Source organism: Stigmatopora nigra, chromosome 16 (assembly GCF_051989575.1).
Source record: "Stigmatopora nigra isolate UIUO_SnigA chromosome 16, RoL_Snig_1.1, whole genome shotgun sequence".
NCBI classification, from domain to species: Eukaryota; Metazoa; Chordata; class Actinopteri; order Syngnathiformes; family Syngnathidae; genus Stigmatopora; species Stigmatopora nigra.
Window position 1 is genome coordinate 1805001 of NC_135523.1, and position 26334 is coordinate 1831334.

At 41.1% G+C, this 26334-nt stretch overlaps 4 protein-coding genes across 8 annotated transcripts in view; 2 read left to right on the top strand and 2 right to left on the bottom strand.

Moving 5' to 3' along the window:
* Positions 1 to 1972, bottom strand: part of mbtps2 (membrane-bound transcription factor peptidase, site 2) — a 6730-nt gene extending 4758 nt beyond the window's left edge. Inside the window, exons 1-5 of the mRNA XM_077736050.1 lie at positions 1456 to 1972; positions 898 to 1046; positions 480 to 622; positions 292 to 442; positions 69 to 196 (exon numbers count right to left, since the gene is read on the bottom strand). Coding sequence (XP_077592176.1) covers positions 69 to 196; positions 292 to 442; positions 480 to 622; positions 898 to 1046; positions 1456 to 1530 — 646 coding nt within the window. The 5' untranslated portion in view covers positions 1531 to 1972. The remainder of the gene's footprint in view (positions 1 to 68; positions 197 to 291; positions 443 to 479; positions 623 to 897; positions 1047 to 1455) is intronic.
* A 435-nt stretch (positions 1973 to 2407) lies between these two features.
* Positions 2408 to 5148, top strand: smpx (small muscle protein X-linked). The gene is made up of 5 exons (XM_077735594.1): positions 2408 to 2566; positions 3096 to 3147; positions 3989 to 4075; positions 4147 to 4309; positions 4919 to 5148. Exons 2-4 carry the CDS (start codon positions 3112 to 3114, stop codon positions 4300 to 4302), a joined length of 279 nt encoding a protein of 92 aa, XP_077591720.1. The 5' UTR covers positions 2408 to 2566; positions 3096 to 3111; the 3' UTR covers positions 4303 to 4309; positions 4919 to 5148.
* cnksr2a (connector enhancer of kinase suppressor of Ras 2a) lies at positions 2775 to 26301 on the bottom strand. 5 transcript variants are annotated; one of them, XR_013329091.1, is made up of 25 exons: positions 26057 to 26301; positions 22707 to 22870; positions 21636 to 21838; positions 20361 to 20448; positions 19112 to 19153; positions 18441 to 18560; positions 18214 to 18273; positions 17931 to 17999; positions 17044 to 17190; positions 15935 to 16077; positions 15691 to 15839; positions 15518 to 15607; positions 14723 to 14940; positions 12998 to 13049; positions 12137 to 12312; positions 11674 to 11747; positions 11538 to 11609; positions 11388 to 11455; positions 11184 to 11281; positions 10900 to 11112; positions 10688 to 10829; positions 10382 to 10609; positions 10134 to 10321; positions 3906 to 4037; positions 2775 to 3141 (listed from the first exon to the last, which is right to left on the bottom strand). XR_013329091.1 is itself a non-coding variant. In XM_077735590.1 (24 exons), exons 1-24 carry the CDS (start codon positions 26118 to 26120, stop codon positions 8741 to 8743), a joined length of 3081 nt encoding a protein of 1026 aa, XP_077591716.1. In that variant the 5' UTR covers positions 26121 to 26301; the 3' UTR covers positions 8243 to 8740. The 5 variants fall into 5 exon arrangements, 4 of the variants coding, with proteins under 4 accessions (XP_077591716.1, XP_077591717.1, XP_077591715.1 ...); XM_077735590.1 differs by lacking the exons at positions 2775 to 3141; positions 3906 to 4037 and adding an exon at positions 8243 to 8953; XM_077735592.1 differs by lacking the exons at positions 2775 to 3141; positions 3906 to 4037 and adding an exon at positions 8769 to 8948.
* Positions 6096 to 8077, top strand: klhl34 (kelch-like family member 34). Its single transcript, XM_077736150.1, has one exon. The coding sequence runs from the start codon at positions 6096 to 6098 to the stop codon at positions 7872 to 7874; it is 1779 nt and encodes a 592-aa protein (XP_077592276.1). The 3' UTR covers positions 7875 to 8077.
* Positions 26302 to 26334: the final 33 nt, after the last annotated feature.

The following is a 26334-nucleotide window of genomic DNA, read 5'->3' on the forward strand; positions in this document are numbered from 1 at the left end:
GGCCGTAGTTTACCCATGTCTCTGAGTTAGAATGAGATTTAAAAGTTTTTTTTTGTTTTTTTACTCACCGGCGCAGAAAATTCGTAGTTGCTGGACGGGCGACACGATGTTCAGGTGCGTGGTGAAGAGATCCACGAAGGCGCCGGGGTACACCACGAACACGAACATGCCGAAGCCATTCACGCGGACTTGTTCCCTAGTTGATTGGACATTGAGGTGATCACATTTTAAAGCATTTCCTCCTTTTTACATAATGTTTTTGTTGTTTTTTTTATGTGAATTGAGGTCTACCTAATGGCCGCCACGGCATGGCCCAGCTCGTGGACAATGCCGCTGAGGAGGAGAGCCAGAAAGAAGTAGCCAAGATGACTTGTGGGTAAGTTGACACCAGGAACCTGAAACAAAAATGGCAACTTGTAGTGGCTGTATACTAATTGCATTTCTGTCCTTTATTAGACGGACAATAACGTTGAGGATACGCACCACCACTTGCAAGCCCTGTTGAGCTCCGATACGTGGATTGTCGCTGGTCATCTGAGCCAGCGTCTGCTGTAGCGTCTTAACCAGGAGCGCCACCGACGCCAACATGGCCGCCACGCCGAATACCAGCCCGCTGTTAAACCTACACCACATGGGAATACATTTTTTCATTTATTCTAACCATTAAATCATTTAATTTGTCATTTTAAAACAATGCTTTCAATTGAATTTTAGGAAAACAAATGAAAATTACAAATTAGTAAATAAAAAATAGTCGAAAAATAAAAACTATATAATTATTTGTATTTTTTTTATATACAAATAGAACAAATAAGATCATCTACTAAACACAATTCAATAATGTTAAAATACATTCATAAATAAATCACCATAATTAAAAGCCAGATGAGTACTCACCATATGTATAGCGCTCTCGGGTGAATGCGGGCACAGTACGCAAAGAGCCGGTTGAAAATGGTGGTCTGCCATCGGATGTGGAACGGGGCCAGCATCAAACCCCGTCGGGCCAGCCACGAGTCGTAGCCGATCCGATGCGTTGACGACGACTGCAAAACAGTGTTTAAATTAAAACAGGAATTATTTTATTGACCATCAAAAGCAAGACATTCTCACAAAGTACTGCGATTACTCAAAAGTACAATATTATATATAAGTCAGTGGTTGCCATTGACAGTACTATACGTCCAATCCCATTAGATTGCAATGACAATCATACCAAAATCTGTCCTGCTTAAACCAGCAGCTGTACATTAATTAATCTAATTACTTGTTTAGTCCAAATGGACAATTAAAATCAAATACATAAATGCACTTCCATTAACTTGCTCCACCTCATAAATAAGCCAAAACAAGTTGTTTGTAGCAACTCAAAACACTCAAATAATAAGGAAAAAATGCATTTTAAAGTAATTTAAAGACGGTTTTGATATTGTTGTTTTAATTTGTTGTCATCACCTTGAGCAGTGTGTCCGTGAGGTACACGACGCACCAGCCGGCCAGAACGCACACCAACAGGGGCACGGGAATCATGCTGCGTCCGATCCGGGGGGCGAGGACACTACCGGCCGCACTGCGCTGTCTCCATGGCTCTTCGGTCGTCCGTTCACCACCAGAAAAAAAAGAGATAAAATGCCAAATAATGGACGTTATGTACGTGAATGGGCGTCCACTGCAGGAAAATAATAAACAGGAGTCCACACTTCCGGGTTAAGTTGCTCTGTTTCTTTGTTGGTGGAGCAGGTCAGTTCTTCATCGCCATCTGTGGATAAATGTGGGACTGCATCAACAAATGTCAGTGAACTCAATGTTGGCCTTTTACTGGTAATAGAACTGAAATATTTTATGTTTGAGGGACAAGTGGTAAAATGATGAACTTTAGATAAGATTTATGATAGGGATATAATTTTATACTACAAATGAGTGCATAAAAAGTATATTTTTGGGCTGTCAAAATTCCAAAATGATAAAAAAATACAGAATTACACTGCTGAACTATCTGGTCATCTATGTATGTTTGTATATATTTTAAATATATACATTTTGGGTGTATATAATAGGGTTAATAATAATGATAATAGATGCTACACTTCCACTTGTGTCCACTAGTTGGCAGTAGTCAGCTATTGTGTGCATATAAAGTCCTTAATGGTTTTTTGGGGGTTTAAATTCCTGAATTTAAGCATGTTTAGACTAAAACTGGTTAATACTAAATCAGGTCCATATGTTGTTGAATAAATTGATATGGAATTGTTCTTTCCACAGGGGGCAAAGGTTAAATTATTTTTTACCCCTATGGAATTTGTGTTAAGCACCGATTTAGCGCTTTTGAAACTCGCAAAGACGATATTGAAGCGAATGCATGTGTCCTAAATGTGTGTGGGGATGGAAAGCAGGTCCCTTCTGTGTAAGTATCACTCTTCTATTTATAGTGAGAACAAATCCCAGATATGAGAGGAATCTTGCCGCTGCTTCAAAGCAGAGAGACCAGTTCGTTGGTGGCAGAAATGGGAAGCTAAGTGACAGTCAAGTCGGCCATCCGTCCGTCCAACTTTCACGTCCTCAGCAGGTATGTCAACTTTAATTTGTCTCCTCCGACACCCGCAAAGACTTTGACGATGGAAATAAAACCACTTGTCATTCGGGAGGTAAATCATTTCGAGGCTAAGCGCTCGTATGTCACGTCAAGGGCGCCTGGCGGTGGGTATTGTTGTGTGTGTGTGTGTGTGTGGGGGGGGGGGGGGGGGGGGTATGGGTGGGGGGGGGTTGGTTAGCCCTTCTAGAAATTATAAGATAAATAGGTCACGGAAACTTTGCAGAATGGGTGACTCGAGATTTAGTGAAGTTTGAAATTTAGGCTTTTGACTTGAGAGCAAAGATTTGAGATGAGAGCATCAATGAGTTGGAGGATTTCATGTTTGTGTATGAAAGGTAAGGTTGAAAATAAGGACTATGGGGTCGTACTACTCATGAATGATGCAGATCTGGGTTCCTGGCTAAATGGCGCCCTGTGCGGCATGTTGCCAGGCAACTGAAACGCTATCCCGGGACGGAGAAAGCCCGCGGAACTTCTACCTTCCTCCTTGTGCTGCTTTCAGGTCAACAACGGCTAATATGTCCAAACCGTCGTCCAACGTCAAGGCCCTGCAGGTAAAAAAAATACTTCATTTTGTAATGTGTTTGCTTGTAAAGAGTGGAAGTTCACAATTGCGTTGCATCGATATTTTAGGCCAAAAAGACCATGTTTTTGCTGAAAAAAAACAATTAATACTGCATACTCACTTCAATGTAAATTACTTACGTGGTTTGCTTTAATTGAAATTGCATTTAAAGTTGTCATGGACGTCTATTGATCGGCTAATTGGTGGGAAGGAGCATCCTGGCCAGAGGAAGAACACATTAGATTTTTGAAGATGTTGGCAAGACGTCCAATTCATTTTAAGTAGGAAGGTTAACAGAAAATGAATTTGCTGTTTAGATCTCCCTCTTCAAAAAGATTGGACATCCATAAGTGAAAAAGGGCATTCATCACTTGTTGCTAGGCAGATTATCTCCTATAAAAAGCAGAGTCATTTCACACACATTTCAATCTTTATTAATGGTCGATTTATGCTTGTGCTCATTTACTTTTCTAACCATGAGGCGCCATCTTTGTCATCATACAACACAAATGATAATTAAGATGAAAGCAATAGAAAGATATATATATATATATATATATATATATATATATATATATATATATATATATATATATATATATATATATATATATATATATATATATATATATATATATATATTTTTTTTTTTAAATGTAGTTTCACCATTTTTTGGTCCTTTTTCCATCCAACAAGACCATAATTAATTCTTCCACACAAACTGGGTTAGTCTTTACGTGGCGGTACCTCGCGGGATGTTAGGCGGATGTTTTTCTTAACGATGGAGGCGAGCATGCATCCAAGCTTCTGATTGGCTGTCCGTCCGGCAGGCTAATCTCAACATCCCGATGGGAGCTTTGCGTCCGGGGGCGGGACATCCTGTGAGGAGGAGAGAAGAGACGGGAGAGACACATGAGGTCAGATGGGACAAAATAGGCCTTTAAAATTGGAATTATTGACGTCATCTGATTATGAGGCCTTCCCGCAGGCCCCCTCGCCCACGGAACCGGGGAGTGATGCCACGGAGACGCCACAGGAGGAGAAAAAGACGTTGCCGGGCGCCGTCAAACTACCCGGACCGGCTGTCAATCTTTCAGAGTTGCAGAATGTCAAGAGCGAGCTGAGATGGGTCACCAAGGAGTAAATGCTAGGTGATAATAATAAAAATAAATTGGCAAAAAAATGTTTTGTTTAAAGTATCATGTCCTCAATACTGATTTGGTCATGACACAAAATGGCGGCGTACTGAAATGAGAGTCTGGGGAAAAAATTCTGTTAGAAAATTCATGGTTTAAAATATAATAAATCATTTAAAATATGAAATTAATGTTATGTAATTGTTTAAATGCACTTAAAATTAAAAATACATACGTTGGTTAATCTTAAACAAATAAAGAATTTATTGAAATAGTTTCAAAGTTATTTTTTAAATTAATTTGACCATATTTGAGATTCAAAAAAGCATTAAATATGTTGGAAAACCTGTCAGTAACATCTATGTCCACACGAGGACGGTAGAAGGCGGGGCTAAGTTAGGTTCTATTAATACCTTAGGAAAGTGTGTGTGTGTGTGTGTGTGTTACACACACCAAGTGCGTTTTTTAGCCCTTCTCATGCAACTAAATAAGGTCAAAGTGTGTGTCTCACACACACATTAGGCACACTCATAAACATGTTGTTCAAATAATCCATCAAAAAGACAAATTATTTGCTCTGTATTGATGTTTTGTTCTTGATTTTTTGGTGCATTTTTTTTGCAGAAGAACAACAGATGCTGGGGGATAACCATGACAACAAGATGAGGGTCAAGCAAGAGGAAATCTTATTTTTCAGTTTTTAAAAATTAATTTTTAAGATGAAATTGTGTTTGTATTTTTGTCATCAATAATAAATCAAATTGGTTCAATGGCAAGTTTTTCATTACAAAACTACGTACATTTTCACAGCAAGATATGAATTGAAATGACAAATAAATAATATATTTACCTTATTATTGTTGTACTGTTAAAGTTGCTAATACATTTCCTGTTTGTTCTTTCTAGTATTATACTACTTTAGCTTGGTGCATTATTTATGATAAATTTACAGTTTAAAATAAACAGTTTTCAGTGCAATTAAATATTTTCCCCATTAAAACAAGTTATTTGCTCATTTTTGTTACTATTAATAAGCAGAAAACAACAAAAAACTGCTCTTTTGCATACTAAAACGGACAAAAAACTAAATTATCTGCAAAAAAATGCTTGCTGCCATCCCTCCCCATCACAACAGATGGACATCCATTGCACAAATATAGCCATAGCAAAAAAACCAGAGCAGCTGTATCTAAGTTTAGCCATCCGACATCAGGCCCGGCCCGGGAGCGCCACCATACCATCCACACGGGACCGTTTGACTTTGTAGCAAAACAAAAGCCAACGGCAGGCAGGCAAAGAGGCGTCATGACACATCGAGTACACGTGGGCGCGCGTACGCCGGCTATTCTAAGAGCACCATCATAAATCCCCGTGTAAACAGCGGAGACGGCTCGCCAATGCACCGTCCGCCAATTTGTGGCGGACGGTAGCACTTGGGGGGCCGCCACATTAATCAACGGGCTCATAAACATGATAGAAAGGACTTGAAAATAAAGGGTGGAGATCACTTAGCGGACCTGGTCTTGTTGGATTCTGGTTTGAGACTAGGTTGTTGTTATTCTTGTCGCCATGGAGATGAGGGTTGAGATAACGTTGGTGGCGGCGCCCTTGGGCTCAGACGGGTTTGCCAATGAGTTCATCCGCCGGGATAGACACTAAACCCTGCCATGTGAGCGCGAGAGGTATTTGGCGAAGACCAAAGGGCGGCGGATACGAGGCGGGAAGGTCAGGCGGAGGGGAGGTTCTGGTTTCTGGTTTTGGGTGTTTGTCTATGCTCTGAAAAAGACGATAGGAGCTTCGGATGGAGAGCTACTCCGTCCTGTACAGCGCGTCCCAGCGGACGGAGCTGCTAGCTCGATTCCAGCGTCTAAGGTCGGACGGGAGGATGTGCGACGTGGTGCTGGAGACCAATGGCGTTTCCTTCCCTTGTCATCGGGCGCTACTGGCTAGCTCTAGTGATTATTTTTGGGCTCTGTTTGGGGAGGCTGCGGTTGAGAGATTAGCGCCGTGTGTTCGGCTACCGGCGCTAACGTCGGTAGGGTTGGATGTCATTTTGGATTTCCTGTACTCGGGGTGGTTGAAGGTTTCCACGGAGACGCTTCCGGATGTTCTGGAGGCGGCGAGGTATCTCCAAGTGGAGGCGGCAGTTTCTATTTGTGAACGCTATATGACGGACGAGCTGGGCGAAGGGAATTGCTGCGGCTACGCTAATTTAGCGGAGCGCCACGCGCTTCCGGATGCGTTGGAAGCGGCTCAGGAGACTATTGCTTGGGAGATGGCGACTCTATTGCGTGAAAGACGGGATCATCTACTGAGTTTGAACCTCCCATCCATGATGGCGGTGTTGGAAGCCGAAGAAATTCCGGTTGTCAAGGAGGCGGAGCTTGTTAAGCTAGCTCTGGAATGGCTAAGTGAGAACGGGCCACTACCATTACTTCAGTCCAATCTCCTGCTAAGCCGTCTACGCTTCGGACTAGTCGCTATGGAAGATCTCGTGCCTTTAAGCCACGCCCATAAAGCCATGGGAACGCCTCTGATCAGGAGTCAGGTGACCAGGGCGCTGGAGTACCACGGATCGGGATCGGCAAAGCCAATCAGGCAGAGTAAACAGTCCACGCTCCGGGCGGCAGATCGAGTGCTACTTGTCGGCGGGGGTTCGAACCCGGATTGTCCAGAGAGGCATGTATTGGCATTTAATCTGAAGAGTAGGACTTTTGCAAAACTGACTTCCTCCCTGCCTTTGGGATTGCGGAACCACTGCGTTTGCTCCTTGGGGGGGTTCCTCTTCGTAGTGGGCGGAGAATTGGTTAGCGAAGGGGACGGTGGTAAAGTGGTTTCCGTTGGAATCTCCAACCAAGTGTGGCGCTATGACCCTCGTTTCGAGAGTTGGCTACAAGTGGAGTCTATGCTACAAGGGAGGACCAAGTTCACTTGTTGCGTCAGCAATGGCGCCATCTACGCCATCGGAGGTCAACGTGCACCTCCACAAGGAGGCGCTCTAACCACGTTAGCTTCCGTGGAGTTTTACGACTCGGAGGACGGCTCGTGGAGGAGGTTGGCGCCCATGCCGGGACCCCTATACGGGCACGCCAGCGCCGAACTCGAAGGAAACGTCTACGTTTCGGGAGGTCTCTCGGACGATCCCAGGACCGTCCTGATCCCGGGACACACCCAGAGTCGAAGGGAGGTTCTATGCTGGGACCACAAGGAAAAACTCTGGAGGAAAGTGGCTGCCATGTCTATCGGGAGGTTCGGACATCGGATGGTTAGCGCTCGAGGCTACCTCTACGTCTTCTTGGGGATGTACGAGGCCTTTGCCGATATCGAGCGCTACGACCCGGTGGCGGATCACTGGACTACGCTCCGCCCCCCGGTTGTCGCATCGTTTGGATATGGGATGGCGGCGACTCCCACGGGGACTGTCCTGGTTTTCGGGGGGACAAAGTGGAGTGACGGCCAACAAGTGGTACTCAAGAGCGTACTGGAGTACGAACCTAAGAAAGACCAGTGGCGGGAAATCTGTCGCCTACCGAGACCTCTCACGGATACCGAGTGCGCCTTGCTGCCGGTGCCCGACTAACAAGGACCACAGGGGGCGCTGTGGTGCCATTTTAAGTGCCGAGTTAGTGGAACTATGCCAAAAACTGTAATTAGTACTTACATTTCAACAATGGAGGGTGATAAAGCCAGTTTTTTTAACAGATTTGGTTAGAAAACAAGCAGCAGTCGTTTTTATGTGGGTAAATACGACATACCGACTTGTATTAAACCACGAAAGCCACCTAAAGTCAAAAAGGACAAAAGCTTAGCTAGCTAATTGTCTGCTAATAAGTAAATATTTTCCTGGCATTGAAAGAAAATAAATGAAAATGGCCAAACTTTATTGATCCCACATATCACAAACAAAGAATTATTGTTTTGAGTTATGAAATAAGCATAAATAACACTGAATGTTAGCATCTAGCACTGTTTAACACAAAAAAATGCCTTCTAACTGATATCATATTTTCTATTTACAACAATGGCGCATTACAAATCACTAGAAGCATTTGCGGCTAATTTTATACCTAAATTAATTGTATAAGTATAGAATAAGTTAACTTTTAATTACAAAGCCTTTTTGATGTTAATGATACGACTAAAACTAGCTTCAGAACCGCGTTTAGCTAGCAAGCAAAATGCTAAAAACGATGGAACAAAGTATTCCAGTGTCATTCCTGGACACCAAGATGCCATAAAATGGCGGCAAAAGGAACACCAAAAAGTCCAGTGTTTTTCCAGAACTCATTTCTCGGCATCCAGATGCCTAAAGGTGGCGCCATTTGTATAATTGGCATAGCCAGAAAAGAGTCAATTCCGAAAAGTGAGAATATGAAACATCACAATCTTCTCCAGACTTAAATAAGTTGATATTTGAGAACTATTCCCTCAATTTTTTTGCGTTTTTTAGACGTGCGTCTCGATATAAGAGTGCGTATGAGCTAACGAGGGCGTGGTGGGCGTCCCCGGCTCGACGTCAGACTCGGGTTCGATCTCGATCTCGTCTGGCGTCATGGAGAAAAGCTCCCGATAAGCTCGTTTCCATTCCTGGAACTCCACAGAAGACAGTTGTGGGCGGGCCAAGAGCCTGTCAATCAGCACTAGCTCCCCCTCTCTGTCCTATGCACAAAGACAATAGGGCGGAGTCACGTTTTCTTTTAAAGGGGCGGGTCTTAAAATAAGGGTGCTTCAAGCAGACGGACAGAAAGCACATAGAAAAAAAAGCCAGGCTCTGCCAAAGCTGATTCTTGACATGGAGAAGGCAAATGGGACAAAGACACGGCGGCGCCCCCACTGGGACACAAGAACACAGCACAAAAAATGCTGAAGCCACAAGACCGACAAGAAAGAGGAAAGCACAAACAGTGCATGTCAGGCAGTGTTAAATCCGTGGTGGGGGGGGCTGTCAGTTTGAAAAAGAAGGCCCACAACAACAACAACAACATAAATCACTTGTGGTTCTCATTGGGGGATGTAGTGGAAATGTCCGGGAGAATAAATATGGTTGTCATAAAGTGGATGCGACGTCATTGCCATCCATGCATTCTTAATGAAAGGACACTTGTGTGGGGTGTTTTTGTTAGGGTGCTTTTTTTGGGGAGAGTTTGGATTTATTTTAGTGTTGGGAATTGATAAAGTTAGGGTTAGGGTATAATTAATGAGGGTAATTGTTATTTTCGTTAGAAATATTTAAAGGAGTCTAATTAGTAAGTAAATATCTACATGAAAAATGGTTCATTTAAATGTAAAAATTATAATTTCTACTTTATTTTTTTTTTTTTTACATATTTCTATTTTAATGCTTATCCAGTAAAAAAAATGACAAAATTTTATAATTAATATAGAAAATAAATTATAAATAATTAAAATATAATATAATTAATGAGGGTAATTGTTATTTTCGCTAAAACATTTAAAAGGAGTGAATACATGTAAAAGAAATTGTAATTCAAGTAAACATCTAAATGAAAAATGCTTCATTTAAATGTAAAAATTATATTTCTACTTTACTTTATTTTTTTTTTACATATAGCTATTTAAATGCTTCATTTAAATGTAAAAATTATAGTTTTTCTTTATTGCATTTTTTTACATATAGCTATTTAAATGCTTCATTTAAATTTAAAAATTATAGTTCTACTTTATTGAATTTTTTTACATATAGCTATTTAAATGCTTCATTTAAATTTAAAAACTATAGTTCTACTTTATTATTATAATTTTTGTTAGAATTTTAGCTATTTATACCCTTATCCAGTAAACCTTTATATTCTACTCGGCTATTAGCCTTTGGTCTTACCTTCAAGGTGGAGTTAAGAATGCGCAGGCGGTGTAGCCGATCATTGAGCTGCGGATCGGCGGTCCGCCTCAGAAAGGACTGCCTGAACTCGGACTGCCCTCTGGCTTCCGCTTCCCGGCCCAACGGACTCACGCCGCCTTGCTCGCACGCCCGGAACAGGTCGCCCAGGGACGCGCCTTCACTACCCCCTGAGGACACACCGCAATTGGTCATTTGTGTATTCTCATCATACGTGTCCCTTTGCTCACCGCCATGTGGACGCCGTTCCTCCCCGACGGGCGCCGCCAGTAGCGTGTGGATGTTGCTATCGCGTGGCAACGTGTAGCTGCGGTGTTTCCCGCCTCCTTCCGGCGTAGGTAGGAGACGTTGCGTAGCGGCGGGCAACGGGACGCTTCTCGGAGCGGGGAGCGTGTAGACGCCGCCAGTCGACATGGCCGTGGGGGTGGATGGAAAAGGCTCGGCGAAGACGGCGTCTTCTAAATTTTAAAAAGAAAACTTGTTAGCTGACATTAATTAATTTATCGAATGTTGACAATTGCTAATTTTTTGTTTACCGAGCGGTCCCGTTTGCAAATAGTGCAACCCAGCTTCCGTCAATGGCGTTTCGATCAAGTCCTGCCAAGAGCGTCTCTGGGATGAAGACGAGCGTCCCGGTGAGCCTGTTTCGCTGCTGCCTCCTGCTGGACTGGAGCGGTACTGCAGAGTCGATAGTAAAATTTGTTAAATATATTTAAAAACAAATCTTGACATTAAAAATGTCAATAACCTCCAACGGGTCGCATCGGTATGTCGCGTCGCTGCTGTTGCTTCCTCCCGGTCTCCTCCCGCTGTGCAAGGTGCCGCCACCTAGGGGGCAGGGGTGGTACTGCGGCTCGGCGGAAGACGTTTCGGCGCAAAGGAAATCTTCCTGTGAGGAACGGGATCGAGACGTCTCGGTGGAGGACAGTCGTGTCGTTCGGCCTTCCGTGTAAGTGCTCATCTGAAAGAGGCCATTTTGTTTTGGCTTTTTCGACATTTGGGAATAAATTGACTTTGCTTTTTTTAACTCACCGACGGGGGGCGCGGGTACGTATCATAGGGAGGTGGGGGGCTATCTTGTTTAGGACTGGAGGGGGCGTCGTCTTCATGCTCGCTTTCGCTCCAGTAATCTGCGGGAAATACTTTAATAGTTTTTACATTGAAATGCAACAAGTTTAATTTAATTTCCGATAAAGCTTGACATTGGATGTTCTCTACAATTTCTGAGTGGCTTACCTTGGTCTTGACGAATCCTCTCCCGCTCTGCGTAGCCCACGGCGGCCATGTTGAGGCGACTCAGCCATCTGAAAAGTCCAAAAAAAAGGGCATTTAAGTCAAAAAATGCAAACAAAAACCATAAAAAAAACGTCTCAAATCAAAGCGCACCTGTTCATGTCATCCACGCCATCCGCCGCAAAAAAGAAACTCTTGATTTTGGGGTGACATGCTTTAAAAGCACTGGGGAACACAAATATTGTTAAAATGAGACACACAAACATATGTTATTTAGTTTTGAACTTACTATTTTTTTCGGCATTCGCTAGCACGGTCGATTTTAAACTCGGGAAGGCTGACGAAGCCCTCTGCTTTTTCATCCTGTACACAAGAGGATGAATCCTTAATGAGTTGAGCAAAAAGCATCATTTTCTCGCAAGATTCATCACTATGACTCACATTTATTTATTCATCTTTTTTGTGATAAGTGCGTTAGATTTTAGCTAGAAATGCGCATAAATTGGACTGGGAATTTTAACTGGAATTACATTATATAATATAAAAACAACTAATTTATGCAAAAATAATAATAAATACAATTCTACATCATCAATAAATGGAAAGGATTCTCCAGTTATCAAAATAGACATTTCAAAAACATGGTTTTCCTTAAAAAAACGTTTTTAGGACAAGTCCCTAGTGTAGCATTTGCACACGGGGTTCGTCTACATTGACAAAAGCGCATTCCAAACTACGAGTTCCTTCAGTACCTCTTCGTTGATGTACCAATACAGGCAGTTGTCCTTGAGAACGAACCAGTACTTCTTCCATTTTTGAGAAAAGTAGCCTTTGGCGTCCCTTTTGCGCCAAAGCCAGCCTTCGCAATCGCCTCGACCTAGCGCCTTGCAGGAAACTCGACGTCGGCTCAAACCCGCTAAACTTCGTCCTGAAATGACAACAATTACAATATTTAAAAAAGTATATATTACTGATATCCTTGAAGAAAGACACTCAAATGAAAAAAAAATGACATTTTTTTACAGCCAATATTCCCAAAAGAGCATTTTTTTAGTTTGGTGTAAGGGCCAAAATAACCTGATGGGACATAAAGTCTTTAATAATAGGAAGACGAGTTATTGTGTTTGGCCAAAGTTGAAAAACGATCTTCGCAAAGACAATAATGCGTACCAGCTTGTGACGGCAGAAGAGAGCGAAAAAGTGTGACTAATATTTCATGGGCCACTTGGACGTTGCATAAACATGTTCATTTGAAAGCTTTGGGCTCATTTCTGTAAACAAACACAGCCGCCGCCGTGGAAATATGCAGATGGAGCTTCGTGGCAGATGGTGAAATCAACCAAGAGGCCGGCGGGACCCCAAAAAAAAACATGTTTATCGGAAAAAAGCCATGCCTGAACTCAGAAAATGTATTGACAAGATCTAAGTGGCCTTACTATGGAAATTTAAAAGGAAAATAATATAGTAATTGTTTTTTTTTGTAAGAATTGGAGTCATTTTGTTGAGATAAACATAATGCTACTACTGAATTGACATGCTAGTTAGCTAGGATGCTAGCAATGGCATCGTTGGTGTTTCAAATGTCAATAAATTGTACAAGTTTGGTGTTTTACCTTTGTATTTCTTACGCGTCTTGGTCTGTAGGGAAGAGGCCTGTTGATATGTCTGCCGGAGGAAAAAAGAAAAGCAGCCTGTCAGGATCTTGATTATCTCATGACCTTTTTACAAAGTAGTAAATGTGATGGATATCGGGGATACGGGGGAGACATTTGTAATAGATCCAGTAAAAAAAATGCGGAAATGGAGAAGGACAGGAAAGGGCATACAGCTTCCTAAAAGCCGAGGAAAAAATAAATCTATGGATAAGTTAAACATTGTATTCCTTTAGGAATGTACTGCCGTATTTTTAGGACTATAAGGCGCACTTAAAAGTCTTACATTTGATTCAAAATAGACAGGGCGCCTTATAATCCAGTGTGCTTTATATATGGAAAAAAAATTAAAATTTGTCATTCATTGAGTGCGCCTTATATAAGGAAAAAATTAAAATGTGTCATTCATTGACAGTGCGCCTTATAATGTGGTGCGCCTTATATATGGAAAAAAATAAAATGTGTCATTCATTGAGGGTGCGCCTTATATATGGAAAAAAATAAAATGTGTCATTCATTGAGGGTGCGCCTTATAATGTGGTGCGCCTTATATATGGAAAAAATTGAAATGTGTCATTCATTGAGGGTGCGCCTTATATATGGAAAAAATTAAAATGTGTCATTCATTGAGAGTGCGCCTTATATAAGGAAAAAACATTTAAATGTGTCATTCATTGAGGGTGCGCCTTATATATGGAAAAAAATGAAATGTGTCATTCAATGAGGTTGGAAATTTTTTTAAATGTGTCATTCATTGAGGGTGCGCCTTATAATGTGTTGCGCCTTATATATGGGAAAAAAATGAAATGTGTCATTCATTGAGAGTGCGCCTTTTATAAGGAAAAAACATTTAAATGTGTCATTCATTGAGAGTGCGCCTTTTATAAGGAAAAAACATTTAAATGTGTCATTCATTGAGGGTGCGCCTTATATATGGAAAAAAAATGAAATGTGTCATTCAATGAGGTTGCGCCTTATATAAGGAAAAATTTTTAAATGTGTCATTCATTGAGGGTGCGCCTTATAATGTGGTGCGCCTTATATATGGAAAAAAATGAAATGTGTCATTCATTGAGGGTGAACCTTATATAAGGAAAAAAATTAAAATGTGTCATTCATTGACGGTGCGCCTTATATATGGAAAAAATTAAATGTCATTCATTGAGTGCGCCTTATATAAGGAAAAAAATAAAATGTGTCATTCATTGAGGGTGCGCCTTATATATGGAAAAAAATTTCTATGTCATTCATTGACTTATAGTTGTGAAAATAAGGGATATAAAAGTAAATGTTAAAAAATACATTATGGAATGATCATTGACAAAATACTATTAAGCCCTATATATTTATAAGTGTTAACTGCAGTGACCGCTACCCATTAAAGGGTTAACCTAAAAGAAATGACCAGTCCCAAAAAAGAGCGCCACTGCAAATATGGAAGCCTGGAGCTGCGCCACTGGCATCCCGCCTGGCGCCAGAACTCACGACGAGGGTCCGCCCACGTCCACTGGCACGCCATCTGCCAGCGTCCGCAAAAAGACTTTTGGCGAAGACGCCGTCAAGACATATAAGATCACCGTCGTCTCGGTGAAAGCTGACGCCGCCACGGCCTTCGCCGAGGTCACCTGACACGTGCACTTAGTGACAAACCGACGTTCGGCATACTTTTCAACAAAAAAAACTCACGTGGTAAATGGAGGCGGGGTCTCTTGGTGGCGACTGTCTCTGATTAGCTTGGAGAATGTAGTGGGAGGGGCTTTGGCTATGGTGGCTACGTCTTTTAGCCCGTTTGGCCGTGTCGTTTGTTCGCTTTCCCGGACGCGCCGTGTGTGAGGCGTAGTCGGCGACGACCACGGGGCGCTCGTCTACGCCCGTCGAGCCGGCGTAGCGCATTAGCGTAGCGTCTGTGTGGACAAATTAAGGGGAGGAGTCAGGTATTTAAGCTCATTGGTTAATGTTGATGGTTGTAGACATCCATGGCATTTGGCCCCTCCTACTAATGGCGGTGAACATAATTAAATAGCGTGATATGGATGTCGAGGAACTAATGTGTGGCCATTGGAGAGTACAACGAGGTCTCGCTACTACCTTCGCCGTTGCTAGGCAGCCGTTGGACGGTGGAGAGAAGCGACAAGAGCTGCTGTCAGCGTCGCCATGGCAACTGCGTGATTCAGGTGGAGGTCACGAAGAATAGACTTTTTTTTGTGTGTTAACAGTTCTCATCTTTTCAGTCTCTTTGTAAGAATGATATTTTTTATAGCATGTTGCTAGCCAGTGTGTGTATTGGATTTTCTTCTACTTTTATAGCAACCTTGTCCTTTTCGCTAAATTTTTATGCTTAATTTGTTCTTCTGTAACGGCATGATGTCTCCATGTGAGATGGGAATGCGGCACTTTTTAAAGGGATTGTTAGGGTTCGCCTTGATTGGTTGCGAATGGCCAAAACGCTCTGTTTTAAAGAGTTACAAAATGGCGACTCACCTCTATGGCTTTCCCGATGAAGTTTAGCGGGGTCTTCGTAGTCGCCCCCCCAACTGCACTCCACCGGCATGGAGATAGGCCTTAGCCTGCCTGTAATCCGCCGTCAATTACAATGAGAGTGTCATAGAGCCTTCTTGGCCTTCTAGTTAGTTCTTTTTGTCATTTCCACTCACCGTATGTCGGCGTGGTGCAGTAAACAGGCTCCTCCTCCTCCCGTTGCCGGGATTCTTGATCCAGGAAGGAATTAGGCGAGTCGGATCGCTTAGCCAAGCTGACATGTACGCGGGATGCCTCTTCCGCAGTCGAGGTGACCGCATCGTCCCTGCGAAGACAAGGGCGAAAGTTTAAGGGTGATGTATTTCAAACCGAGACGTTTTTATGAAGATGTTTAGGATGTTATTCAAGGTAAATACCTACCCGGTAAGGAACGCTGTTTCTGGGGCTGACCTTGGCACATAGGGCTCCATGGGTGGAGGTGGAATATAAAGGTCTTGAAGGGCAGAGGTCTTGGTGGGGGTGCCTGATGGCGTGGCTGAACCGCTGCCTGGGCTTCTGGTCGGCTGGGAAATCAAATATAATAATAATCGGACATTTGTAGTCATCATCAACAACAAAAGTCTAATTGTCAGCATACCCAGAAACTGCAAAATGGTAGTGCTTTGTCAATAAGGTGCGTTTTCTTGGGAAAAGACCCAAATAAGTAATTGTTTCGGACTGGTAACGTGCATATTTCATATTACCTCACCTCGAAATTATTACACAGAAGGGATTGTGTGTTGTGCTACCGCAAGTTTAGAGTCCTGATGGATGTAGGAGGGAAAAAAACTGTCCTTAAGCCTATTTTTTTTAAATATTTTGTGGGACCTATAGTGTCTACCAGAGGGCAGTAGCTGTAACAGATTGTGACCAGGGTGGTATGGGTCCCTGATCAAGTTCCAGGCTGTAGTAATGAGGGCTATATATATTAAATACTTAAACCAATGATATGAGAGCTTGAAGCAAATGATTTCAGGAGATTTTAGGAATGGCATTGTCCTTTGGTCGAATTTTTGAAGTTGGAGCCAAAGCCAAATGGTTTAATTCCATCCGCCATTGCATTTCAACTCATCTTTACCAGCTTTATCGCCATGGTTTTTACAGCCAGCCGAAACATTACACCCGTCAGGTTAACAACCAGGATTTACGACTCCCGTAAACGCCGTGCAAACAACCCACCAGCGATGAAGGACAAAATCATGAATTGAAAAGAAATCTAGCAAGTAAACATGGGCTGAGATAACGTCACCCATTCCACACTGACAAAACCCCGCGTCGTGTTAGCGTGCGTAATCCCAGTTAATGAGAAATTTACACTTGCTAATTCGCCGCAACGGCGAGAATGTCAATGGTCAGTCGCTTATCGGCCGTGAGTCATTCGCCAAACAAAAAGTGCGCCGTGACCTAATTAGACGCTTTAGCGGAGTCTCGGGGGATTCGAGCTAGCCGGATTTAATAATAAGTCTATAAAAGGTAAGGAAACGTCCTACCTGAAGGGCTAGCGGCTTCCAGCGCATGTTCTTGAGGAGGGCCGGCGCCGAGCTGAGGGTGCTTTGCGGGCGTTTCTTCAGCGTTAGGGACACCACGCCCTTGTCGGCTCGAAGAGAGCCCACCAGGTTGCGGAGTTGCCAGCCCACCTGAGCCGGAGAAATGCGTAACGGCGAGTCGTGATGATTGGAGGTGGTGAGACTAACTATAGAGCGTGATTATGTAACCTGGCCTCAATTGGATACACCTGCGCAATCGAATGTAAATGCTAAGGAAAAGTACGCCTTGACAAAGAAATGAATGGATTTGGATTATTCTGGTTTTGCAAAATTTTGGGATTAAATTGAAATGAAGATTGTAGATTATATTGCCAGATTTTCTTCAGTTGAAATCAATAATTGGAATTTTTTAATATCTTTTTTTTTAATCTGTTTTAAGTTGAAAAGGCATTTTATAAAATCTAAAAATTTATATATATCAGTATTTTCCGTTTTAATATTGAAGATAATTAAAAATTAAATATTTTTTGTTTCCTTTTACAATGAAAAACAAATTATTAAGATGTTTTCCCTCAATAAGGAAAAAAATCTATCAAAATCTATCAAATCTATCTATAAAAAACGGCATTTTGATGCATTTCTTTTAATCCAATTTTTAAAAAAATTAAAAATCTAAATATTATATTATATTGTATTCTTTTGGGTATCAACATGGAGTTGAAAATTGCCATCTCATGACAGTCAAATTATGAACCTAGCGCCACTACTAATCAAAACACTAACATTAATTTAGCAAATTTTCACCTCTAGTATTACACCTTTGTAACATCCCCTATTTTTTCCCACGGATTTTCTCCATTGACTCCATTGACTCCCAAAAAAAACCTTACCACAGTCTGGTGATTGACTTGAATGACTTCATCTCCCGCGTGTATTTTCTTACAGCGGTCGGCCGGAGACTGCAAAGAGAGAAAAGACAAATACGCGTGAGTCGACGTATCGATCTCCACTTACTCTCTCGGAGCGCCAGCGAGAACGTTAAACGGCGGATCTGACGTCCCCGCCGCTCAACATAATACTGAGATATTCTGGGAAACGGGTTACTACATCTTGCAACGTTTGGCGGGCGGCCATTACTACATTCACTACGCGTGTATGAGAAGATGTCCTCACCCCTTCCGTCGTCCCGGTGATGACGTGGAGGCCGTCGTAGGTCGACTTGATGTACATTCCCTGAAGTAAAACAGGTAGAAATAGAGTAAATTAATATTAAAATGCATTTAAGAGTGTCATGCTTAACTCAAAGCAATGCTAGCTTTTCGAGAAACATAGCATGAGCTATTTTTCTAGTGTTTACGTCCACTTTTAGGGTTCAAAAATGAAAAAAATGAGATGGTTACCAGGCCGTCGGATGCTTTGACGTTGGAGAGGTGGACCAGTTCCAGGTGGGCCGACTGAGAGACCACCGGGTCTGATGAGACGCAAACAATGTGCTCGCAAACTTCGGATAGAGTCTTGCACTGGAAAGAGACAAAATAAGAGACTTTTTAATCATATAATATTTGGTTTTTCACATTTAATGTTGATATGGCATGACAAAATAAATGGGAGATTAATGACTAACCACTCCAAGTAAAAAAACATAGAAAAATCCCACTGACATTAATGAAAGACTACAATTAGTTAAAGACTACAATTAGTTAAAGACTACAATTAGTTCAAGACTACAATTAGTTCAAGACTACAATTAGTTAAAGACTACAATTAGTTAAAGACTACAATTAGTTAAAGACTACAATTAGTTAAAGACTACAATTAATTAAAGCATTCATGTCAGGGAATATCATTTTGTTAAAGACCAATATTTATGACTAATAAAATGCAATTGTGCAGTCAGATTTTATCATTATGAATTAATTCATGCTTTTACTGAGGCTTCAAAGCTTTAAAATGATGAAATGATATTTGAACAAATGGAAAAAACTGCCTTTATGTTGCCTTTTTAAAATAAATACAAATCTGACTTTAAACAAAATACTTCAAACTTGGTATCTTGTCTAGTTTTACTCACCACGTGCAGGATTTTATTCTCCGTCTCGAACACCGTACAGTCCTAAGGGGGGGTACGTAAACACAATGTCAGCCGCAACACATCACGCTGAAACGCTCACCTGCGCGCTTGCAAATAGAAACGCTCCCACGCAAACGCTCAGAGACTTTTATTTAGAAAAGCACCGAACAGACAAGGAAGAAATACTCTGACAACATTAAATATATTCTCTGTGTTCGTTTAGCTGGGTTTTGGACCCCTCTCAGTGAGGTCAAGAGGTCAAATTGTCTCCAAGTCTATGAGAACAAGTACCAAAATGACAGTGTATACATACTAGAAATATATTATTAAATAAATGTTTATTTTATTTCTTTTGGAAAGGTCTTTTAGTCGTCGGTCAAATGGTGACAGAGAGTAAGTACTGTTGAAACCTGCTCTTAAAATTATATTCATGAGAGAGAGTTTAATATCTAAGAAAGATAATTTAATATCTAAGTACTGTTTAATATCTAAGTACAGTATAATATCTAAGTACTGTTTAACATCTAAGTACTGTTTAATATCCAAGTACTGTTTAATATTCAAGTACTGTTTAATATCCAAGTACTGTTTAATATCCAAGTACTGTTTAATATCCAAGTACTGTTTAATATCCAAGTACTGTTTAATATCCAAGTACTCTTGAAAACAGTAGATATTTAGACAGTAAACTCTCTCATGAATATAATTTTGAGAGCTAGTTCCAACAGTACTTGGATATTAAACAGTACTTGGATATTAAACAGTACTAGGATATTAAACAGTATAAATATTAAACAGTACTTAGCTATTAAACAGTACTTAGCTATTAAACAGTACTTGGATATTAAACAGTACTTAGATATTAAACAGTACTTGGATATTAAACAGTACTTGGATATTAAACAGTACTTGGACATTAAACAGTACTTGGATATTAAACAGTACTAGGATATTAAACAGTACTAGGATATTAAACAGTATAAATATTAAACAGTACTTAGCTATTAAACAGTACTTGGATATTAAACAGTACTTAGATATTAAACTCTCTCTCTCATGAATATAATTTTGAGAGCTGGTTTCAACAATAAACTCTCTGTCACCATTTGACCGGCGACCAAACGTCCGAGCACCCATTTTACAAGTAGATCTTTGACATATTCCTGTGTATTTTTGTTCTAGTTTGGATTCCGGTCTTGGGTTAAAGTGACAAAAACACACAAGAAGAGCGAGCTGGAATTCCACCAACCTGCTGCACGATGGTGGTGAGCTCCAAGCAAAGCTGGATGACATTATTCCGTGTTACCGAGTAATCCGCCACCGTAGCGAAAGGAGACCTGCGGAGAAGCGGATAACGTCGCTTTTGATCAACATGCACGCCAATTGCCAAAGTGAGCGCAGCAAACGTGAGACCTTCATTTATGGAAAGAACCCATTAGCTACGCTGTGACTCTAATATTAAGATTGTAGCATTGAGAACACAAAAAAAAAGTGGAATGTCGTGGAAAATGAAGAGTGGCTTGGCATGAGACCCACATTTTTCGCCATTTTTGTGCCATGTGGGTCGTCGTTATTGAGGTTGCATGCTAAATATATGCACATGCACGCAGGACCTGAAGCCATGCAGCCTGTTGGTTAACCATCACATCGCCAAAACTCATTTTGAGGCATTTTTTGGGCCATTGCGCTGCTTTTTGGGGGGTTTTTAAAGCTTCAAAATGGTCTTCAAAGTGGGATTGGATGCAAAATTAGATGGGAAAAGTAGTACAAGTATACTGGGACAATACAAAATGCGTCTAAGACTCCTTAGAGAAATAATTTATGGACGCTAAGGTAAACCATGAACTAAAGAGTTAATTTTCATACATGACTGTAGTAGTAGAATATTTAGAATAGAATAAAATAGAATAATTATGATAAAAAAATGGGGTTTAGCCACAAAGCGCACTAAACATAAGGGATTTCAAGCAGGCTTTATACTAATAATATGTTAAATATAGTCATTTATCATTTTATATTGGCACCAATAGGAGGAAGAAACTAAAAGGTTGGAAAAGGGAAAACTAAAATGGTGGAAGGGGTCAAAAAAATATGGAAAACGTAAAAAATAAAAACAAAATGGAGGATAAACAATGCTCCTATGAGCAGAGGTTGCACATTTGATGAATTCTCTTGAAGGAGTTACATGAACGTATTGAATGCCCATCAAGCCACGTTGCCATAGCAACAGCCCAATGGCCTCGCTATCTTTACTTAAAAGAAGCGGCGTATAGTTATTTCGGTCTGATCAAATGAGCCGAGGCACCATTGAAATGGTATTACCCGTGACAATTGTCAGCCAGTCGCCGTGTAATAAAGCAGCCCAAAATCCTCCCACGCATCCACAAGACGGCCTCTTAATAATTCATACGCAGGTGCTGGCTAATGCGAGGAGCGTAAAAAAGAAATTGACGAGCTGACGTTTTTTTACCCGGGTTGGATTCCACAAAGTTTCTATAGTGACGCATTAATGGAGACGGCTTACCTGTCCAACCAGGCCAGAAGGCTCTTGGCGGCGGTGATGAGGTCCACCACGGAAGTCAGCAAGTCGTTGGGGAGCCTTCTCGATGTCCTGCTCTCTGATTGGCTGCTTCGGCGCCGGCCAGAAATGAAGTTCTGGAGGTTTTTGGCTGAGGCGCCCAGCTTGTGGGCCAGTGTCCTGACGCTCTCTGTTTCCAGGCCCGAGTTCTGTGCGATATGAAATGTCGGTTAGCCGGATTCCGAGATACCCAGGTAGGGTGCTCGGACGTTTGGTCGCCAGTCTTTTGGTTGTCGGTCAAATGGTGACAGAGAGTTTACTGTTGAAAGCAGCTCTCAAAATTATATTTATGAGAGAATTTAATATTTAAGAGACATAATTTAGTATCTAAGTACTGTTTAATATCTAAGTACTGTTTAATATCTAAGTACTACTGTTTAATATCTAAGTACTACTGTTTAATATCTAAGTACTACTGTTTAACATCTAAGTACTGTTTAATATCTAAGTACTGTTTAACATCTAAGTACTGTTTAATATCTAAGTACTGTTTAATAGCTAAGTACTGTTTAATAACTAAGTACTGTTTAATATCTAAGTATTGTTGAAAACAGTAGATATTTAGATATTAACTCTCTTATGAATATAATTTTGAGAGCTAGTTTCAACAGTACTTGGATATTAAACAGTACTTAGATAAACAGTACCTAGATATTAAAGAGTACTTAGATAAACAGTACCTAGATATTAAAGAGTACTTAGATAGTAAAGAGTACTTAGATAGTAAAGAGTACTTAGATATTAAACAGTACTTAGACATTAAACAGTACTTAGATATTAAACAGTACTTAGGAATTAAACAGTACTTAGATATTAAACAGTACTTAGGAATTAAACAGTACTTAGATATTAAACAGTACTTAGATATCAAACAGTACTTAGACATTAAACAGTACTTAGATATTAAACAGTACTTAGATATTTACCTCTCTCATGAATATAATTTAAACTCTGTCACCATTTGACCAGCCACCAAAAGACCGGCCACCAAACGTCCAGTCACGCTCAGGTACGTACCAGTGCGCAGAGCAGGTCAACAGCCTCCAAGATGAGCTCCTGGTGCCCAATGCGGGATACCCCCAAGTCCTCCAGCTCGGCATGGCTGATCCGCAGCAGCCGCTCGCCGCACACGCCGCCACGCTCGAACACGCACACGTACTGCTGCAGGCAGTCGTCCAAGCCTAAGAAAAGAGAAATGCTAAGTACGTCGCTTACATGTAACCGTAACGGCCTTTCATATAACGGGAAGCGACAAAAGGTCAAGCGGCGGGTGGTGGTGGTAGCGCTGGATATGTCGTGACATCGCCTCCATGTTTACGGTCCTCTCTTAAGTGCGTGTTTGCGCCAACGTTTCTAGACCGCCGTCTTGAATAAACACGGGTGGTGGAACATTGATTTCCCACCCCGGAGCCCCCCCGTGACAAACTCATCTGTCAGAAGCCCCCCAAGCCAGAAGCAAACACAAGAAAAGGAAAAAGCGGAAAACGGCGGTTAAATTGCAAACACCGACGCCCCCGCGGACTCTGGCTTTGCCCATTGACTCCTGCAGTAATGAACAGTTAATGCAATTTAACGGTCATATTTGCCTTATTAAATATTGACAAGAATAGATTTCAAAGGATTAAAAAAAAACAGAATGCTCAGATGAAAAAAGGGTGAATGAGATGAGGGAAATAAACAAACCAGATTGATTAGATGTTAAATGAGGGTGAATGAGGGAAAGAGCAATGGGATTTTTTTTAGATGGAAATGGGAAATCATGGTTGGAAGAGGTGATAAACCCAACTTGGATTGTTTTTCGGTGGAAATGGGAAATGAAGGTTGGAAGAGTGGGGGAAACCCAACTGGGATTTTTTTTAGATGGAAATGGGAAATCAAGGTTGGAAGAGGAGGGAAACCCAACTTGGAATTTTTTAGATGGAAATGGGAAATCAAAGTTGGAAGAAGGGGGGAAACCCAACTTTGGTTTTTTTAGATGGAAATGGGAAATCAAGGTTGGACGAGGGGGGAACCCAACTTTGATTTTTTGGGATGGAAATGGGAAATCAAGGTTGGAAGAAGGGGGAACCCAACTTTGATTTTTTTGGGATGGAAATGGGAAATCAAGGTTGGAAGAGGGGGGGAACCCAACCTGATTTTTTTTAGATGGAAATGGGAAGTCAAGGTTGGAAGAGGGGGTAAACCCAACTTGGATTGTTTTTTATATGGAAATGGGAAATCAAGGTTGGAAGAAGGGGGGGAAACCCCAACTTTGATTTTTTTGTAGAAAATGAAAAACAGGAGAGTAGATGGAGAAAAAAATTCAAAAAAAAACATCACTCAGATGCAAAAGTGAAAATGTGGGTGGAAATGGGAAAAACAACCCAAGTTCCTGACATGGAAAAGGGAAAAGAAGAAGCTGGAAAAATTGGACATGTTCTTTAGATGTAAAATGGAAAAGTAGAAGGAGAAAGAGAGAAAATGAATCCTGACCAGTTGGGTGGAAAAGGGAAAAGTCAAAATGGAATTAGGAAAAGCACCCATAAGAACACCCCTGGACTGTATTTGAGTGTTAAACCAAGTGTGTGTGAGTGTATTTTAATGACCCCACTTCACTGCTATTTTGAATGCACTCCCGAGCTAGTGTTTTATTGAGTGTTAATGGCGCCTCACGGTAGACGCCAAGCCGATTAAAACAATGTTGGCTCTCCCGCCCGGGGATGACAGTGTTACCCCGATGCTCGCTAGCAGAAGGAGTAGCATGGGGCGTGACCGACTCGGGTTCCAATGCTAAGGGCCTGGATTGGTCGCTTGTCCACCTTTGAAACATTCAAGGCTGAAGCGCGCGTGTGCGTGGGTGTCTGGCCGGCTGCTCTTGTGAAAAGTGTGCGTGTCCGTGGGTGTGGAGTGCATGAGTCAGCCGTGAATCATGCATTTGCGGGTGTGCGCCTCGTTTTCCACGCGAAAATAATACCTTTGTCTTAATTACTTTCAAGTCACAGTGAAAAGGGGCTAGCATGAGCATCCCTGGCTAAGACACGCCCCTTTAAAAAGATAACAGTTGGGAAAAAGCATCACATTTTAAAGGTAGTGTTGTGGTAGTTGCTAGTTTTTGTATTAGCATATTGTTGATGATTGTTGTCCATGGCAGTGAATGAGTTAATTTGAAATTAGTAAAGTACTTTTTGGGGTTTTTTTTAGAAAGGGATTTTATAGATTTTAGGTTCATGTTAAATTTTAAAGGTACAATTTAGTGTTGTGGTAGTTGCTAGTTTTTGTTTTAGCATATTGTTGATGATTGTTGTCTATGGCAGTGAAGGAGTTAATTTGAAATTTGTAAAGTACTTTATTGGGTTTTTTTGAAAGGGATTTTATAGATTTTAGGTTAATTTTTGGTTTCATAGGTTTTAAACTGTCTTAAAATTTATTAGTTACAATTTTCCAAAAAAGACATACATACGTTTTATGTTTTTTTAGATTTAAGCATAACTTTTTTGTAGGTAGAAGACGGGATTCGGCCAATATTTTTAAGAAAAAATTGAAGGTAATAGACGTCAAAAACATTTGAATTGAACCCAATAGAGTACTTTTTCATAGCCAAAGCCAAATTTTTTTTAACTGGCCAGATTTATTCTTATTTAGTTAAATTAACAGTTGGAAAAAAAGGTGGTCAACCCTGTAGTTTAACCTAAAACACACAAAAAAATGCCAATTAACCCCTTCAATTAGAGTTCTTAATATAAATGATGCTAACTACCACAACAAATGAATGAGTTCATAATAATTGGATGATCCATAAGAAATTATTTTTCCAGATTTACAGCATGCTTAAACCCTTTAGTGAAAATTTTATTAAAAATACCAGTTAGCATGATTAATTTTTATATATTTTTTTGTTTTTAAAATAATATGCTAACAGAAATACACTATAGCTATGATAGCCTAAATAAGTTGATCAATAATCAAGTTATTAATTGCAGTTTGATTTTTTTACTTTAAATATTTTTATAAAAAAGTATGTAGCTAACAATATTTACTACTTATTTTACATATACACCAAATTAATACCTTTTAAATCAAAAACATAACAAAAGTATTACCTCATTACCTGCCATGGACATCATTCAAATCAATCTAAACCACCTGCAAATACTAATTTTTCCATCCCATAAACGTCACCAGACGTCCAATCCGTTTATCGAATAAACATCTCACATTATCATCTGTACCCAACGAGTTAAAAGTCCCATAAAAACCAAAATTGAGCCCCCAAACTACTTTAAACACAAAATCTCATCATCCAACGCATTTTATAGTCACGAAGACAAAACCGGGCGAGCGCCGTTACGCAGACTAAAACATTTTAGATCTCTTTTTTCCTCCCCCACCTTTCATCCAGTCCACCACCTGGCTTGCCGTCCACTTGCTGACCGGCTCCATCACCAGCGCCATGGGGGGAAGGAAACTTTGGACCTCCGCCTCCAGGGGGGGGGGGATTCCAAGGCTAACGTAGCGCGGCGTTGGCGTGGGGCTGCGGTTCTCCGTGGCGGCGTCTCCCGAACATTCCCGAGCTGGCGTGTCCGCCTCCTGGCGAATGAAAACGACGAGATGCGGCGGGTGAGCGGAGGCGCGGCTCTCTTTCTCTCTTTTTCTCTCTTGCACGCTC

Bases quoted from the DNA above. Each gene is read 5' to 3' on its own strand.
- smpx (XM_077735594.1), top strand. From the start codon at position 3,112: ATGTCCAAACCGTCGTCCAACGTCAAGGCCCTGCAG. The intron at 3,148-3,988 runs GTAAAAAAAATA...TCCGTCCGGCAG, and splicing joins CCAACGTCAAGGCCCTGCAG to GCTAATCTCAACATCCCGAT. The intron at 4,076-4,146 runs GTCAGATGGGAC...GCCTTCCCGCAG, and splicing joins AGACGGGAGAGACACATGAG to GCCCCCTCGCCCACGGAACC.
- cnksr2a (XM_077735589.1), bottom strand. From the start codon at position 26,120: ATGGCGCTGGTGATGGAGCCGGTCAGCAAGTGGACGGCAAGCCAGGTG. The intron at 18,561-19,111 runs GTGAGTAAAACT...GTCTCTTTCCAG, and splicing joins AGAATAAAATCCTGCACGTG to TGCAAGACTCTATCCGAAGT. The intron at 10,830-10,899 runs GTTATTGACATT...TCGACTCTGCAG, and splicing joins ACCGATGCGACCCGTTGGAG to TACCGCTCCAGTCCAGCAGG.
- klhl34 (XM_077736150.1), top strand. From the start codon at position 6,096: ATGGAGAGCTACTCCGTCCTGTACAGCGCGTCCCAGCGGACGGAGCTG.